The sequence below is a fragment of the Chanodichthys erythropterus genome, chromosome 21 (assembly GCF_024489055.1).
Source record: "Chanodichthys erythropterus isolate Z2021 chromosome 21, ASM2448905v1, whole genome shotgun sequence".
In the NCBI taxonomy this organism is placed as follows: Eukaryota; Metazoa; Chordata; class Actinopteri; order Cypriniformes; family Xenocyprididae; genus Chanodichthys; species Chanodichthys erythropterus.
The window spans coordinates 22,780,803-22,799,923 of NC_090241.1; the positions used below are offsets into that span (position 1 = coordinate 22,780,803).

At 35.7% G+C, this 19,121-nt stretch overlaps 1 protein-coding gene across 5 annotated transcripts in view; it reads left to right on the plus strand.

Moving 5' to 3' along the window:
• lrp8 (low density lipoprotein receptor-related protein 8, apolipoprotein e receptor) overlaps positions 1 to 19,121 on the plus strand; it is a 180,199-nt gene that overhangs the window by 103,451 nt on the left and 57,627 nt on the right. For all 5 annotated transcript variants that reach the window (XM_067374730.1, XM_067374733.1, XM_067374731.1 and 2 more), the window contains exon 4: positions 10,051 to 10,179. In XM_067374730.1, coding sequence (XP_067230831.1) covers positions 10,051 to 10,179 — 129 coding nt within the window. The remainder of the gene's footprint in view (positions 1 to 10,050; positions 10,180 to 19,121) is intronic.

Sequence of the window (19,121 nt, forward strand, 5' to 3'; positions counted from 1 at the left end):
CGATCAGATCGCAAGTGTATAACTCTAAATACAGGTGTAAATAGGGGTCTAAAATGTTTTGAGCTTGTCCACTTTTGACCACTTCCAGAGGTAGTTGAAAACTCATTTGACTGGATTGCTTTTCGTAGTGCAATGCTTATTTTGTCCATTAGATCAAACATTTACCACCGATATACCCTCCTCTTGAAGAAATCAGGACAGAATTGGTTGGAAGTGGACAAAAGAGACGGATTAAAACACCAGATTTAAACGGGAAATGTGTTTAACTCGTCTACTGGTGATCCAGTCGACCAAAAACGCAACTTGATACCAGGTGTAAACATTGCCAATGACAGTTTGTATAGCATGTAACAGAAGTGTAGCATCTCCCCTTATCTCCGTTCAGTCCCTCTTCAAATGTTAAAGATTCACCAGACAAATTGATTAGCATAGCAATTTCCTGTCAGGTTAGGACATCAGAATTAATCAGGCTCCCTCATACCATACAAAGCTAAATATGACTGGGAGGTTTCACCATGATAAACTCTTAAGTCCCCCCACCACCACCACCACCTCTCAGTGAAGGGACATTAGCGAGGCAGTTAATCAAAATCACATTAGCATGTAGTACAGGCACCCTTAGATTATAGTAGCCCATCCCCACAGGAGCAACGTGGACAGAATGTAGAATAGATCCCAGCATTCCTGCTAATGGGATCAACACGTTTGCGTTTTAGATGGATGCAGGTCAAAACTGAGCCGAGCATTATACCCACATAACCACACACACATTTAATCATCTGTGTCAAGTTGCTAAAGTGCATTTTTGTAGCATACATCACAATTATGTTTCCTTGTTCAGTGGCAAATGTGTCAATAAAATGGAGAAAAATGGATCAATGGCGTAAGACAGTTAAGACCATCCTGATTCCCCACAGTGATCGGTTATTCAGGCTTTGTGTGTGGCATTGTCGATTGAGAGGTTTCACTGACCTCTGTTTACCTTTCTGTGTTCTGGTGGCAACTAGGGCTGTCAATATTAGCATGTTCGTTAACACATGCAATTTCATTAATTTTGTTTAACACTGATTATTTTTTAGTGGTGTTAAAGGGATAGTTTGCCCAAACATAAAAAAATTATGTGATCATTTACTCACCCTCAAGACTTTGGTTAATCTTTGAACCACAAACTAAGATTTTTTTGAATGAAACCCGTAAAAGAATCCTTATGAATCGAGTGGTTTAACCAAATGGAATAGATAAGATTGCTTTATATGATGAACAGATTTCATTTAGGCACACGTATGTGTTTATATGTGAATAAAAGTCTAAATTTTTCATTGAAAAAAAAAAAAAAAGATTGTATCTCTTCACATTACTTTAAAATGCTCGATTCATATGTATTTGTTTTACAAAGCCTTTATGGCTTTAAGTTTTGGTTAGGCACAGAAACCTCTCAAGTTTCCTTAAAATATCTTAATCTGTTTTTCAAAGATTAACCAAAGTTGGAGTGACATGACACAATTTTAATTTTTGGATTAATTATTCTGTTAACATATGTATTCAGCTTAACATTCTATTTTGTGTGGTTTCTTAAGTGATCAGATTATTCGGTTCTCAATGAAACTGTAGATTGGAGCACATAAGTTGGCTTTCCTTTGTATGGTGAAATATAATTAAATTTAAAATAAATGAAATATCTTTGAGAAAAATGCAAACAGCACTGTGAGTGTCAATCACTGTTACATTTACACTACAAGGGCCCTATTTTAACGATCTAAATGCAAAGTATAAAGCGCACGGTGCAGGTGCACTCAGGGCGTGTCCAAATCCACTTTTGCTATTTTAACGACGGAAAAACGGTCCGTGCGCCGGGGCGCATTTTTGAAATGGGTTGTCCCTATTCTCTTAATGAGTAATGGGTGTAACGTTCAATAAACCAATCAGAGTGTCATCTCCCATTCCCTTTAAGAGTGAGATGCGCTCGCACCATGGCGGATTGCTATTTACATGACGGAATTTGTTGGTGGAAAAGCTGAACGCTTTTCAAGCGAAGAAACCGATCTGCTCGTGCGAGAAGTTAAAGCGGGCTTGCAAATGCAGGCTTTCAAATAGCTCAGCGCGATGAGTCCATTAATATATATGTGTGTGTATTGGCATGATTGTTCAATTAATTAGCCAATTTCATTCATCATTATAAGTAGTAATAGGCTGAATTGAAAATAGGTAGCTAATTCTAATACACGCAATGACTATTCATCATTACATTTTTATATTTATGTAGCCTACACAATAATATTCTTTAACACTGTAATCCTTTTGTATTTAATATTTGCCATGTTTGTGTGATGCACATCCCTGTGTGTAATAAGGAAAGTCAATGCGCATTGTGGACGCGCCCAGAGGTGCAGTTTCTACCAATGCGCTCTAACAAAAAAATATTGCGCCATGGACTTTAGACTTTACACCAGGTTTTAGTTGGTCTATGGCGCAGTCTATTTTCAGCTCCTTAAAATAGCAATGCGCCTGAACACACCTCTTTTTTAGACCAGCACGCCCATGGGCGCACTAACTGCCGCAAATGCAATTACTTATTTAAGGACGACAAAGGACTAGTATTTAGTTTTCTTATTTTAAAATGAAACTGAGTGTGTTAACTATACAAAATATTATACATTAATTGAAATGATTAATGAATGTTTTTTTTTTTTTTCAATAGTTGTCTCTGCATATTAAGCTGATTTGGACTATGATAAAGTATTTTAGCATTGGGGAAAATGCACAATTCAACCACTATAGCCCACTAAAAACTCTGGGATTGTGGTGCAATATGCTGCTGGCCCTGACTGTACTGGACAGAGCTGTATCTGTGGATCAAAAGGGTTCTCCAGAAAGCTGTCGATACGCATGTCGATAGAGCTGCCTCTTCTGGTTGTTCAGCGTGTGAGTGTGCAGCCATCAGCATTTGTGATAAAGATATATCCATCGAAAGTCCTGAAGGCTCATACTCTGATTACGAATGACCTTCTCAAGGACTAACAAATCTTAAATTTTTATAGCTAACTTACCCAAACTCTTCCCCATCAGCCACACATCTTAATAAGTTTCAGTGCTACAGTACTGATGGAGAGAAGGTAAGTTCAGGCACAAATATACTACATGAGGTTGTCTGGCTGGCAGTCAGCATTCTAATTCATCCCAAAAGTGTTTAACAGAGTTAAGGTAAGCAGAGTTGTTCGGCATTCAGAAGTGGATTAAGAATGCTTTTTAAATTCAATAAAATAACTGAATTTGAACTGATGTAGCAAACAGGATTCCAAATTGCAAATGTAAATGGAATTAAAAAGAATTGAAATACACAGAAATTTGCACAGTCATTCAAAACTTTGGGGTCGTATGATTAAAAAAAAAAAAAAAAAAAAAAATGTATTAAAAGAATTATTTACAAATTGATGTATTACTGCTTTTGTATTTGATCACAAATATAAAAGCAGTACTATTGTGTCATATTAAATCTTTTAGATCTTTTGTGTCATATTAAGTCTTCAGTGTCACATGATCCTTCAAAAATCATTCCAATATGCTGATTTGATGCTCAAGAAACATTTCTTATTGTTGTCAATGTTGAAAAGGGTTGCTTAATATTTCTTGTGGAAACTGGAATACTATCTTTGATGGATAGTTCAAAAGAACAGCATTTATTTGAAATAGTCTTTTGTGTCACTTCAATCACTTACTGACCCTAAACTCCTGAACCTTTGCAGTGGCATGAGAAGTGGGGTGCTTGAAATGCTGCAGCACCCCCTTTTTCACAGGACAGTAAATGCAATGCAAAGTTTTGTTCAGTCACATTTATGTTTTAATGGTTTCTTAATAAAGCCCACCGCACGCCCAACCTAAAAAACATCTTCCCATGCCCCTGAAACTTTGTGTATATTACTGAATATATTTACCTAGAAAAGCAAAGTTTGTCAAGAGAAACCTCGAATGTTGGCTTGAAAAAGTCAAATATGGAAAATAAAATAGATTTTAAAACATTGATGTTTATGGACAAAACAAATGTTAGACTGAGAGAGACTGCTCACTTTCATAAGATTTTATAACCTTATTAGTTTGATTTAGCTGGAATAGATAAACTTGTTATTTTGGGGGGTGTCCAGATACATTTAGCCAAATAGGCTTGTGCAATCTTCTGATGCAGTTAGGTAAATGAGAAAGAAGTAATGGAAGACGTTTCAGTGCCCACTTAGACACACACATTATTTTCACCACTCACAGAAACGACTGAATTTAGTTGACTGTGAAACTCATCACTCGGACTTTATTGACTGAAACTGCCTCCCTAATAATATAATGTGGTTTGTGCAAAGCTAATGATTATTTCTTTGAGCGTACTGATGCTCATCTGAGAAATTTAATTTACCCAGCTTAGATTAACCATGTTACACTCGCACCAAGAAAAAGATTTACATTATTAGGTAAATATGTTAATGTAATCTCATCCGCTCCCCGTGGTCCTTCCATAACTTCATTTTCCCAGAAGGAATTGCATTGCAGTCAGGATGAGTTTAACTGTGAACAGAGTAGGAGTGGAGCTCTTTCTTATTTTGTCTTTATAAAGAAATAAACATATGAATTTTTCCTCTGAGACCTCAGCTTTGCTCACCAAATCAAGCTTGACGTTGACTGTGTGCATCTCTGCTTTGTTATTGTAGTTTATCCCACTGTCAGTCAGTTAACTATTATGTTTGAGTTTATGGCCACAGGCCTTGTGTGGTTGTGTTAGAGCATCTCTAATCATCAGGGAATGCATCAGTCTGAACTCATCATCTTTTGAGTCTGAGCTGACCTCTGGCTCGTACTGCCTGAGAGAATGTGTCGAGTTTATCACTTTCTTACAGTTACATCCACAGACCATTCATCTAACAGTGTGGGTGTTGTTCTGATGGCTCACTGAATTAAAGAACAATCAGAGTGAGGTCTTAAGGTAGTTATTTGCTAGTGGCAAACTTCTTTTATTTTTTTATTTTATATAATTGTATAATTTTTTTAAATGTTATATTCTTAAACAGAGGATTTATGCTGCCAGTGTGCAAGTTATAAGTGATATTTTTTGCAAGATTGCAAACATTCTGTCTCTAAATTCACCCTCTCTACTACTACAGCCATCAACTGCTTTTATAACAGTATTTGTTACATTACTGTTTATATTTTAAAATGTAAAGCATTCCTTTGGTGGCGAAGCAGAATTTTCGGCATCGATTACTCTATCTTCAGTGTCACATGAACTTTCAGATATCATTTTAACATGCTGATTTGGTGCTCGAGAAACATTTGTTTATTATCAACCTTATTATTAAGACATTATGTCTTTACTGAAAACAGTTGTACTGCTTAGTATTTTTTGTGTAAATCGTGGTACTTTATTTAATTTATTTAAAATAGATTTTTGTAACATTATAAATGTCACTTTAGATCAGTTTAATGTATCCTCGATAAATATGATAAAAGAAAGTATTAATTTATTTTAAAAAAAAAATACTGTAATAAACTGTACTGACTCCAAATGTGTGGTGTGTGTACTTAACCTCTATCTTTGTTAAGACTGGTTTGAGTATTAGACCATCATAGTGAGGACAAAGAGAGTAAAGTGAGGACATTTTGGCTAGTCCTCACTTTCTGAGACTCCCTTTAAAGTAGGGGTGGAAATCACCAGAGGCCCCACAGTACAATATTATCACGATACTTATGTCATGATACAATACTATTGCGATTTTGGCAACACTTTATTTTAGGGTCTTTTAACTAGTTATTAGCATGTATATTACTGGAATATTGGCTGTTTATTACTACTTATTAAGCACATATTAATGCCTAATTCTGCATGACCTTATTCTACTTTCTTAATCATACCCAAGACCTAAACTTAACAACTGCTTTACTATTATATTATATTATATTATATTATATTATATTATATTATATTATAATATAATATAATATAATATAATATAATATAATATAATTATATTATATTATATTATATTATATTATATTATATTATATTATATTATATTATATTATATTATATTATATTATATTATATTATATTATATTATATTATATTATATTATATTATATTAATAAGCAGTAATTAGGAGTCTATTGAGGGAAAAGTCATAGTTAATAGTTTATATGCGTTCCCTATACTAAAGTGATATCGCGATTTTAAATATATTGCAATATTCTGCAATATATTGCAATTTATTACCAAATTATGTTCCTAAAGGAAAACTTTGTCAACATCTGTTTTATCTAAAAAGATACATTTCTGTTAGCTCATCACACTTCAGTTTTATTATTGCTTGCAAAATGGAATTGTCAAACAGACAAACTGACCAACACTTTCATGAAAACCTGTCATAAATCTTGTATGCACCTGGCAAACTCAACTATTTGTATTAAAGTCTAGTCCACCTTAATTCACCCTTCACTGGGAGTTTGATCGACAGGCGATCTGACCAATCATAAAGCCGAATCCGCCGTTTTGTCTGACAAACAAACCAGACAGGATAGTTAGTACATTAACGTCAGTGGACTTGAACTTGAAAAATGGTGAATTGATGACTTTGCATTGTTGAAACAACATACCTTCTGATTCTGATGTTCAATCATGTTTATTTTGTGCAATAACTAGGAAGAGATGATCAGTTTACATGTGTTTAAGGCACTACAGTGATCTGTCATGACACATTAAAGAGCAACAAAATGGTATTTATTGTTTGAATTTCTTTAAAAAATTGCAAAATTTGTAAGCTAAGACTTTTTCATACCAAAAGTAACCTCCTCTGTCTTGTCTATTAGTGCATTGTCAGTGTCCTCTTTGCTCTGCAATGTAATGCAAACAGGCATGCGCTGCTGTGCTACACTAGAAAAAAACTCAACACCACCTTCTAGTGGACTGAAAAAAAATAAATTGATTTCATTATTCTACCAAAAATGTTAAATTTGCATGTGCAATTTATATAATAAAAGATCGATATTTGGCGTCCGTGTATCGATACGGTATTGCCCCGGAAAGTATCGTGATACTATGCATATATGTATATGCAGGGTACGATTTCTGAAAAAAACAGAGGGGGGGATGTTTTGAAAAGTTTGCTGTTACAGAATTTCTTTTTACAAAAGAAAAAACTCCTTGAGATTTGAAGTATTAAATTGCTTAGATATTTGCAACACTATCTACAATGACATTAATAATTCTTAATTTCTGATAGAAATGCAAAATCAATTGGTAGTTATTAATAGAATAACGAGACACTTACATTCAATCGCGTTTGTTGCCATTTATCTTTGATCACAGTGCATACACATACAAACTTTTAGTCCAAAAGTGCGCACATTTGGAGAAATACACGTTTACCTCAGATTTCATTAGATAGAATATAAGCCGGGCCGTACGCAGGGTTTCATAATTACCAAGGTTCAGAAATTGTAGTGTGCTAGGGGGGTACGGGAGCATGCTCCCCCGAGAAAATTTCCATGGTGTACATATGTGCATTTTTAAGACATTTTAAGGCCAACAAATTGGATAACAATTTAAAACCATGTCAACAAAACCATGCTTTCATTACTTCATTTACAACAGAACAACGACGGTCATTGCTCGTAGTTTCTTTTGCGCTATATTTAAGCTATAATAAAGTAATTTTGCAGTGCGCGCCGGCGCATTTGTGCATGCACTTCTTGAGGGCGCGCCACAAGCACAGTATAACGGCTGATTGGACAGTCGTGTTAATTTTTCTGAGTTTTACTGTCATAGCCTGACAACATCTCATCTGACCGCAGTTCATTGTTGTTCAACTGAAGCTCCCTCGTCGTCACCTGCACCTTTTCCGCACTGGTTTGACTTGGTTCTGGCGCTAACTAGGTGAAGTCGGAATGTGCGTCTGAAAAGTGTCCTGTTTGTTGTGGTCGTAAAGAGACAGTTCTATATAAATGCAGCATTTTACTTGATGTTTTAAAAAAAAAAAAATTATTTTTGGTAATTTATATGCTCTGTTGGTGGTTTGTGGAGTAGCATCACCTGGGAGGGATTTTTTTTTTTTTTTATCCCCCCTGGAGATAAAAATAATTCAGCAGAGGCAGGGATACATAGACCAGAAGGGGGGAAATCCCCCCTGTCCATATGTATCGATTTCCCCACCCCTACTTTAAAGGCCTGTTTGAGGGTCAAGACTTGGCTTTAAGGTGAAGGGTAGGGTTAGGGTAGAAGCTAGAGACTGTATTGTGTCAGTGAATGTATTGTGCTAGAGACAGTGTCAGTGAATACAAGACCTTTTTTTTTCTACATGAAACTAGCCTAATGACAGTCTTTAGATGATGTCATGAGCACATTAAAGTGCATTAAAATAATTACGATATTCCCAGTGTTGCTATATTTTACATTGGTATGGTGCCGTTACCAAACCTCTGTGAGTATTTTGCTGTGTGAACAAGCGGGAACCAGGGCAGCATGTGCAGTGAATAAAATGCCCTGTGGGCACAGTAGTCTTCAGGGTTAGGGAGGAGAGAGAGGAGATAAGACAGACTGTGTTTCCCAGGAGGCTGTGCTATCTCTAGCAGTCAGCCAGACAGTAAGAATGGGTCATTCAGTTTATTCAGACACATGCTGACAAAGCCAAAAACATACACGCTCACATACTCACATAAAAACGTTGTTCAAACAAACCCTCTCTGTTACATACATTTCCCTAGTCGCACACCAACAAGCCTAGTGTGTTGGGTTAAGCTCTGGACTTAAATAGGAATTTTTTTCTCTGTCAGAGTTAGATCCAATGTGGCTCCCATAGATGAGGACTGGGCCTCAATTTGCAGAGCCACAATGGTCGTATGCTGATGAAGAGATATCTCAAATGAGATTCACAGCTGTCTTTTTCCAATTTCTTCAGAGAAGGCTACACAATAGCAGAATCCAGCTAGAGACATGTCATTCACTCTTATGATTATAGATAGGGTTCAGGCAACAATGGATTTGAGGTGTCAGAGAAGGTGAGAAGGTCTTCATAAATCTTCTTTTATACACTGAAAATTACTCAAAAGACTGTGAAGAATGGGAGTGAGAGAAATAAGTCTGGCTACTATTGATTTGTAGTTGGGTTCCCAGACATATCGAGATGCATAATTTATGGGAATGCTGTGTGATCTGGGATAAAACTTGATTTTCAGTGGGCTGCAGTTTTGGTTAAAAATATGGAAGTGGAGATGAAGAAACAAGAAACTGAAATTGTAATAATATTTCCCTATTACTATTTTTACTTCATCAAATAGCCTTGGTGAGTATTAGAGACTCGGATCATTATATGGTTTTTGAGTCATGGATTAAGTCATTTTTGGAATCAGCAAAAATCAAACATTATTAAAGATAAGTGAATAGTCATTAATAAAACAAGAAAAAATACACTAATTACAAGCATAGATAAATAAAATATAACAAAGTTATAAATAGTAGTCTAACAGTAGTATTCAGATGCATAAATGTAATAATTAAGTGTAAAATAACACTACAGTGTTCACTGCATGAATTTAACAAAGATGAATCTTTGTTAAAGCTGTGTTTTGTTGTTTGATTACCATTAATGACAGACAGCAGCAGGTATATAAAGGCTGTTGTCTCTTTAAGACCTAATGCACTAGTCCAATATAATGTTACACATCCGATTTCTTTCTTAACAGTTTATGCATACATCTGTGCATACAGATAACAGCGCAAAAGTGCCAAACTGAGTTCTCTTTTGCCTCTTCTTGTGCTTGAAGTGTCTGAAATGTGTAAATTGGCACAACGAAACACATGCAAATGATAAACTTTCACTCTATGATTGATAAATGTAGCAATTAATCTGCGGATCACATGCGTGCCAAACCGTGGGGCCTGGTCCGTACGGATCACGGATCAACTACGATCCGTTACAGCCCTACTATCAAACGATCAGCATCCAGAAGCTAAATTGCTTTTTAACATTAGTTCGTATTTTATCCTTAAACATTTCTCTATGTTGCTTCCTCTCATAGGTCGACAGACGTGTCCACCAGAGAAGTTTGACTGTGGTGGCTCGACCAGCAAGTGTGTGTCGTTGTCATGGCGCTGCGATGGTGAAAGGGACTGTGAAAATGGAGCAGATGAGGAGCAGTGTGCTGCAGGTAAGTCCAGGGAGGGAGAGAGAAAGAAAGAAAGAGAAACTTGCTAAAAATAGCTCCTGTCTGGATAATGCATAGTCAGACTTCAGCGCAGCATGTGTGTGAACTTAATGGAGTGGAGTGTAGGTAGTGATGTGTGAGTGAAGTACAGAAACACATTTCATTATGTCCTCCTGATGTGTAGGATAGATTTTACAGAATTCTCTGGATCTTAAAAAGTGGGTCTGAATTTTAGTTTCAGACACCCAACAGTTGGTTCTTGCATTGATAGATTCTTACAGTGTGTGAGAGTGAATGCTGTATGTGTTGTGACTATAAATAAAATAGCAAAATAGCAATTCTGCTTAAACACGCTCTTTCTCTCTCTCCCTTCCGCTCTCTTTCTCTCTCTCGCACATACACACACATACTAATCTAGCTGCCAAATACAGGTATTTCAATTTAATATTAGATTATAAACAAATATTGATTTTTGCTTTGGTCTTTGACATGCAACCTATACAAGCATTGATTCTCCCACTACTTCTTTTATGGAGATATTATGTATTATACATTTGGCCTTTTAAAGCCCTTCAGGAACTTTATCATTATAACAACTACTGATGTACATCTGAAAGGGTCATAGATGAAAGCAAACTCAGCATTTTAACTCCATTTCCACTGTGATAAATCCACTGGCTAAATGTTTCCAGTATTAGATTAAATCACCTGTTGATTATTATTAGTAGTATAATATTGTCTGTTGTCTTTGAAAATGAGATAATTAAGAATTTAAATATGAATTTAATTATCACCAAAGTCACACAGAATGATCAGTTTTGATTTGAAATTAAACCTTTTGTTTTAGTTTAACAGTGCTGACCATTTAAATCAATTTAATAATTGCAACTGAATGTTTTATAATCCTAAAGAGAGTATTCTTGAAGATTGCGCATCTCTAAATTATATACATTAGAAGCTGTCCATATGTTGTTGTTTTATTGTAAGTTCAAATGTAAGAACTGTATTTGTGCCACTTCACAATTTAAAACCTAAATATACTGATGAGATCATACTGGTTGAGCATAAAGAGGATGCAAAAAGATTATTGTGTTTCTGTGTTGACCATTATCCATTAATGTCTACAAAATACATATTTCACTATTTAATTGCCTTGTTGTGCTCATAATATGTAATTATCCAGCCTTTTATCCAGCCTAGACACGTGTGCTTTTCTTATCTCCAAACACAGCTGAGCGAAGTCTCTTGTCTTTGCGTCAACATAGGCTTACACTTTCTCTTATACTTAATCATGTAATAATGAAATACAGGACACGTCTTTCAATTCTAGCTCGATCTTTTATGTTTTTCCATTTTCTAACTATTAGCACTATGATTAGCACCATGACAGCATTTGTTTGTCTCTGTGGATTTATAGCTATGATTTGCGTGTCATACGGTCCTGCGCTGAACTGGAAAATAAGAGCATTAACATCACTGTAATATTTCACTGTGCTGCTGATTATAATTGATTTCCTGCTTGATGTCTGGTCCTGAGAGTTCTATTTTTTATTATAGAATAACCTGCAGGACTGCTCCTTTTGATTTATAATTGAAGGCATTAAGACACGGTCTATGAATACATATTACTCTTAATGCTGTACAGCCCATAACTTCTGAAGAATCATGTTCCCACAAAACTCACATTTCAAATCCTTTTCAAATTGGTCACCTCCACATGAACCAGAAGCTCATCAGTCAGATGTGGCAGAACAAGGATGATTGTAACACTTTTTGGGTTTTGCACATTTATTATGAAACATGTTTAGCCTAAACCTTTCAAAGTCTTTACAATTATGTATTTGATCTATTGTAAATACATATACTACCATTTCTGATTATTATCAAGGCTGAAAATGGTTGTTCTTTTTAATATTTTTGTGGAAAACATACTTTTTTTTTGTATTTTAGTAGAAAAGTTCAAAAGAACAACATTTATGATATTATTATTTTTTAATTATTATTTTAAGATGTTCCTTAAAGTTCACTTATAGTAAGTAAGTGTTTCGAAAACATCCATGTAATCGTCATTTACAGACAAATCATTATGAAATCACTTACTTAGGGTTTGTGATGTAGCTGCTGTTGGATCCAATACAGTTGGCTGCTTCACCTTTCAGTAAAAGTTTCTTTGCCAACTCTCCAACACTGTGCCTCATTTACAAAATAAAATGCTCTGAACAAACATATAATCCTAAGACGCAATGCAGACCAGGACGGCATTAAAATTAACCATTCATTTGTTTCCGACGCTGGGAGGCTTCTGAAGTCTGTACAGAGAAGCAAATGAGCAGTTTAAACTGTATGTGTTAAAGCAAACTTTCTTTTACTCTTGAATTTGTCCTGTTGTCGACATACTCTAGTGCGTGGAGTATGTCAGAAACTGAATACTAAATGTTTATCTGTATACTGTATCCAGTGTAGACAGGATCAGTGATTATAGTGGGTTGTATTAGGCAAGTTAGGCTGAATGCCATTCGGTAGGGCCTATGGTGCAATGATGTATAACTATTCGTCGATGTCTTGCTCTGGAGGTAGGCATATGCAAAAAACGAATTGCTCAAGAGTTTGTTCAGAAGCATGTCTAGTTAGTTGGAAGAACATTTTTGGGAATAACATTGGTGGTGTTTTGTTTTGTAGATTCAAAGTTCACAATTCTTAGTACCCTGTGGGCTGGATAAAATGCAATAGCCTTTTACAGAGCACTATACTATAATACATAATGCTAAAAACATAATACTGTTTTAGTGTTTTAATTTACTGAAAGTGTCAGCATTGCCCTTTTAGTGGCTTTACCAGTCTCCATACATATATGTAAAGCCAGCTGCACCCACAAAGCTCTTTGCAGTGTGCAAAAAGGTTGGAAGATTTACATAAAACATATCTTGTGGAGTCACAGACATGAATAACATACCTCCTGACATCATATTCCCATTTCTGTAGAAGAAAGGCGGTATTTGCCCTCAAACTCAGCTGTCCTTTTGCTCTCTACTCTCTCTTTCCCCTCTATTACCTTAATCTCCAGATACACTGTGAAGGAAGCTTTTAAGTATAAATTATTATCGGTAACCTGCATTAAAAATGCACAATCAAAGTACCCTTTGCTCTTGTGGAAGCCCTGTGAAGAAAATTTGAAAGGTTTTAATTTCTGAAGCTGCATTTAGGCAGAGAGAGGGACCCCTGCTGAGGCAGAGCTGTGGCGTTTAGCTCATTATGTGGGTGGAGCTCCATGACGTGGGGTGGGGGGTCCCTCAAAGCCTCACACATGTGAAGTCAAATTGCTAGTTGCTTATATTCTTAATAATAAATGTCCATGTTTGTGTTTATAAATTACAGAGCCAAATAAACACAAACTTTTACTTATTTGTACTTATACATTTTTTAGTATTATTCCAAGAGTTTTGCTTGAATTTAAAAATCTCCAGACTTCTTGTTTTGCTTGGCCAAACTAACAGCATGATTGTAGAAGTTGTGAAGGGACGTTTACACTGTTGTATGGATTTCTGTCAATCCATTAGTAAAAATGTACCAATTATTTTATAAATAATTGAAGCTAGTAGTATGAATTAATGTGCTACTAAGCAGCTCAAGCAAAACTCTTGAGTATCTTTCAACAATTTCATGTCACAAACCAGTTTATTTTAAAGGGATTGTTCATTTACTCATCATTTCATTCCAAGCCTGTATGGCTTTCTTCTGTGGAACACAAACAAAGATTATTTTGAAGATTGTAGCCAAATAGTTTTGATGACCGTTGATTTCCATTGTATGGCAAAAAAAAAAAAAACTGAGACACTTCTCAAAATATCTTCTATGTTCTACAAAAGAAAGTCATAGAGTTTTGGAAAAACATCAGGGTAAGTATTTTCCTTATTTTATGTTTGGGTGTACTATGTGTATATCTTGTTTATACTAAGAAACAGCTATTAGCATCCACACCAACAGATGCTAACATTCTATTTATCATAAGTGTGTGCTGCAGTTATGTCGTCTGCCTCTTAGAATGCTTGAACTTTAGTCAGGTGGATTCTGATTGGCTGTCAATGTTTTTACTGTTCATCAGCTGGAAAAAAAATTCTGAAAGTGATTCTAATGATTCCTTTTTGTTGTTAACATAGGTGTGATTTATAGAGATTGTAATAATTTCACATTTAATCTCCAAATTAGTGTAGAAACAACATAAAGACAGTATGTAGACAAGTAGGAAATATAGCTACAGAAATTAGAGTTATCAAACACTTCACAGTCTTCTCTGCATAAATGATACATTAAATATAGATTCATCTTTTATTAAAGCTATAAAAGTTAAACAGTCAAGAGCAGTGAGTGATTTTCTCTTTTTCTTTTGTTGTTTACCTTTAATGACAGAATGCAGCAGGTTTATTAGGCTTCTGTTACTTTAAGACCTGACGCACATGACACAGATCTAACACGCATCCTTTTTACTCACAACAACTCTTTACGTTCATTTAAAGGCTGATTTATACTTCTGCGTCGAGTGTACGACGTAGGCTGTGCGTAGCACGCGTAGCATACGACGTAGCCTGACGTGCACCTCTTCAAAAATGTAACAACGCGTCAATTCTATGCGGACCGCAAGCGCTGTGATTGGTCTGCTAGAACCCCTCCCTCAGGTCAAAAAACTGGCGTGGAGCACTCGGAGAAGAGCGAGCACTTTCAACTTCACTATGAATGAAAAAACACACTGTTTCAGAGGACACATACAGTCAAACTACAACAAAAGTCATTACCTATTTGCCGCTTCTCTGCCGTTTCTGTTTGTAATTCTCTGACAACGTACATGATGAGCTGCTTCTTCTTCGGCTTTTGTTTTTTGATACTCAACATTACCGCGGACTCTGCCTCCTAGTGGTCTGCATGTACATCGACACGGACAACGACGCAGAAGTATAAATGAAAACAGACGTATAGCCTACGGCGCAGAGGCTCCGGCGTAGGTCCGATGCTGAAGTATAAATCAGCTTTAAGACTTCAATTAACTCATTTGAGAGTCCGCTGTGCTTACGAGGATACTCAACAAAACGGGCATTTTGGCATAATTTTGTGTTTTTGTCTGTTCAAGTATGAAAGAAAGCTCAATGCATCTGGTGTGCTGTCTGAAGTGGCTTTCTGAATGAACAACTATGATTTGTTAGCACTGCACCTGGACAAGAGAGGTAGATATCTCAAATGAGCTGTCAATTTCCAAAAGTGCCACTAAATGTTCAGTTTGGTTCTGTACTACACCAAGTAAAGTGTCACAGGATGTGATTGTCACTCGTGTGAATAGCTGAACTCTTTGTGGACTGAACAAGATTAAGCTCTGACAACCATATTTATCTGTAGTGTGTACATGGCAATTAAAAACATATGACTTCCAGTCACTTTGTCACTGCAAATGTGTGAACATGTTTTAAGGGTTTTATATATATATATATATATAATATTTTTTTTTTGTAAGAATAAAGAATTTGTAAAATAAAGGTGCTTCTCAGCTCCTTTCATGCTATTAAATGCTTGAGTGTTTGTGTGTGTTTTATGATGTAATATAATTGGTTTGTTATTACCACAGTTAGATTTGTGTCATGCTGTGGGTGATATTACCCTTGAGAACTCACGACTCTCTCTCTCCTTATCATTTTGTGTTCCCTACCTCTGCCTCTCATTGTACATCCATAGAGATTAATGTACTTCACAGACACCCACTTGATTCCTGCAGACCCATCAGAAACTAATTAGGAGAGATACTAAAACATTGCTAAAGCAATAAAAAAGAGATTACAATATGGCATGTGTGAAACTCTAGAGTATATAGACTTCTGCATTGGAAATTTAACTGTTACTAGAATTAATGCATTTTTTCTCAAACGATTTTACACATTTCTCCAAACTAAGGTCAGTGGTCTTCAAACAATTAACACAGCCATCCAAACAGACTCTTACTATTGAAAAATCATGTTTATCAATGAAGATCTTTTTTTTATATATATTTGTGTTTTCACCTCTCATTTCTGTCTGGCCAGAGAATTTCATTCACACAATGTTTTCTCAAGCTTTGGATTTAATGAAAGAACGGATGTAAATGTTGAACCCACACCTGGAATGCACTTGACTCAATATCTCCGCAGACCCTTTATTGCTTGGAGAAGTGTTACTTTGTCAAAGCTTGTGGTCGAAAACTTCCCATCTATAGGAAGAAATGTTTATTGAGCTCCAAATCAACATAGTAGCATGTTTTCTGAAGGATCATGTGACACTGAAGACTGGAGTAATGGATGCTGAAATTCAGCTTTTCCATCAAAGATACAAATTACATTTTAAAATATATTAAAATAGAAAACAGACATTTTAAAATGTAAAATTATTTTACAATATGACTGTTTTACTGTATCCTACCTAACTTTTGAACAGCAGTGAACACTGGAACAACTCCTCAACAATTTGACCTTTATATTTATAACTGATTCGCTCATAAAAATCAAACATGAAGTTGCATTTGCATCTCACTCAGGATCAGAGGAAGGTCATGTTTGCTGTGTGCTAATACTGAAACATAAGCATGTTTATTTTGACAGGTACTCAACTGTGAACTCATTCTCATGTAGCTACCTTGGCCACACACCAGAGCCTATTCAATGAATTAAGATGGAATGGAAATTGCAATCAAGCACTGAGGCGTGTAATGTCGATCATTGCCTTGAGATTACTATGAGAACAGATAAGAGAATCAAGGGGAGCTAGTGACACCCAGTAGATCTTAATGTGGGTGGTTCAAAGAATAGTAAAAATACTGAGATGGAAGGAAGAAATATTTTAAACATCAGAAAAGATAGAAAAGACAAACATGTGAACCAGTCTTTTAGTTTGTGGAGAAAGAAGTTATGTGTGGGAGTATATATGCACAGTTGTCTGACTGACTGTGTTACATTTTCTGTTGTTGGTAAGGCTACAAGCAAACAGTCTTCTCTGTGTCCTTTAATATATAAAACAGTGTGGGTGTAATAAATTGATTCTCTCTGTTCCAAAACCTAGTGAACGTAGGCACCATCCTAAAAGGAACCTAACCGAGTGCTCCGGCCTGTGTGTGTGTGTGTGTGTGTGTGTGTGTGTGTGTGTGTGTGTGTGTGTGTGTGTGTGTGTGTGTGTGTGTGTGTGTGTGTGTGTGTGTGTGTGTGTGTGTGTGTGTGTGTGTGTGTGTGTGTGTGTGTGTGTGTGTGTGTGTGTGTGTGTGTGTCATAGAACACACTACATTCAGATGTTTGGGGTTGGTAAGTTTTTTTTTGTTGTTGTTGTTTTTTTTTTAATAATGTTTTTGGAAGAAGTCTCTTATGCTCACCAACGCTGCATTTAGTTGATCAAAATAGTACAATTGTGAAAATATTATTACAATTTAATGTTTTTTTCCTATTTTTAATATATTTTAAAATGCAATTTATTCCTGTGATGGCAATGCTGCTTTATCAGCAGTTATTACTCCAGTCTCTAGTGTCACATGATCTTTCAGAAATCATTCTAATATGTTGATTTGCTGCTCAAGAAACATTTCTTATCAATGTTGAAATTAGTTGTATTGCCTAATAGTTGTATTGCCTTTTTTGTATTGCATCTTGAATGAATACTTAAAAGAACATAATTTATTTGAAATAGAAACTTTTTGTAACAATGTAAAAGTCTTTACTGTAACTTTTGATCAATTGAATGCATCCTTGATCAAATGTATTCATTTCTTTAAAAAAAAAATCTTACTGACCTCAAACTTTTGAACTATTGTGTGAATATGTTTGATGAAGTAATCTATTTTACTAAGAAATTTTAACTTTAATTTAAAACCATCATTGCATTTTATAATGTATTATTATATTACTGTTATATTATCATTATTTTGTACTATCAAATATATATAATAACATATTTTTTTTAAAGTATCTTGGATCTCCGATGATTTTTCTCAGAAGCTTGTTGCAGAGCATTTTGGTGTTGCCTTATCCTTTAAGGATATCTAGGTAGCTCACTAGGATTTTCAACAGAGCATCTGTCTTTCTCACCCCATTTTTTGCTTTTTCACCAAGAGAAGGCTTTAGCACTTCTTTGGGTGATGTGAAAATTCTCATCACAGAAAAACACAACCTATCACAACCTACAACACTCTGCTGCTGCTATACCACAGAGGAGGGCTTGACCATAATAATAAAGTATTACAGTATCTGCTAAAGCATTTCCTTAAGGGAGATTCAGAGGAGCTAGATACGACACAGCCAGAATATCTATTAATCTGATTGTATCAGTATCTTCAGGATTATTACCAACAGCTAATGTGATTACAGCAAATAATAAATCTGTTTTCATGCATCCATGTAAAATTATAATTACAGCACTGGCGGAAAGTATAAGCCGTGAAATGTTTTAGATATCTATTTGTATGATGTTGTTCTTGTTGTTCATTTTATTTTCTGGGTGACATTGAAGACAATGAAGATTTGCTGTCTGATACAGTATATGTTAGTCCCCTGATGGAAGCATACAGGAATTGATCATGATTCCCAGTGAAATTAATGAATCATTTGCTTCTTGATAATGCCAGAATGAACGTTGGTTAATTTCAATTCTAGGCCACATTCCGAATATTTTGTGTGCACAGGGACACATACAGGGTCTATACAGGGAAGCTTTTGCCCTTTAAGGCTTTCTGTGGGTGGGAATATTGGCTGTACTCAGCACACAGTTGCATAGGTCGAGGTGTTTGCACCCGTGTAATTCCAGACATTATGCTGAACCCCTTCTATCCCCTGACAATAGCCTGATATTTCTCTTTCATCTGCTCTGCCATTTGATAATCCACCCAGAGGTAATGCCCCCCTACCCCTGGTCAACATATATCCGCACTTCAGCAGGTGTGAAAATGTCTT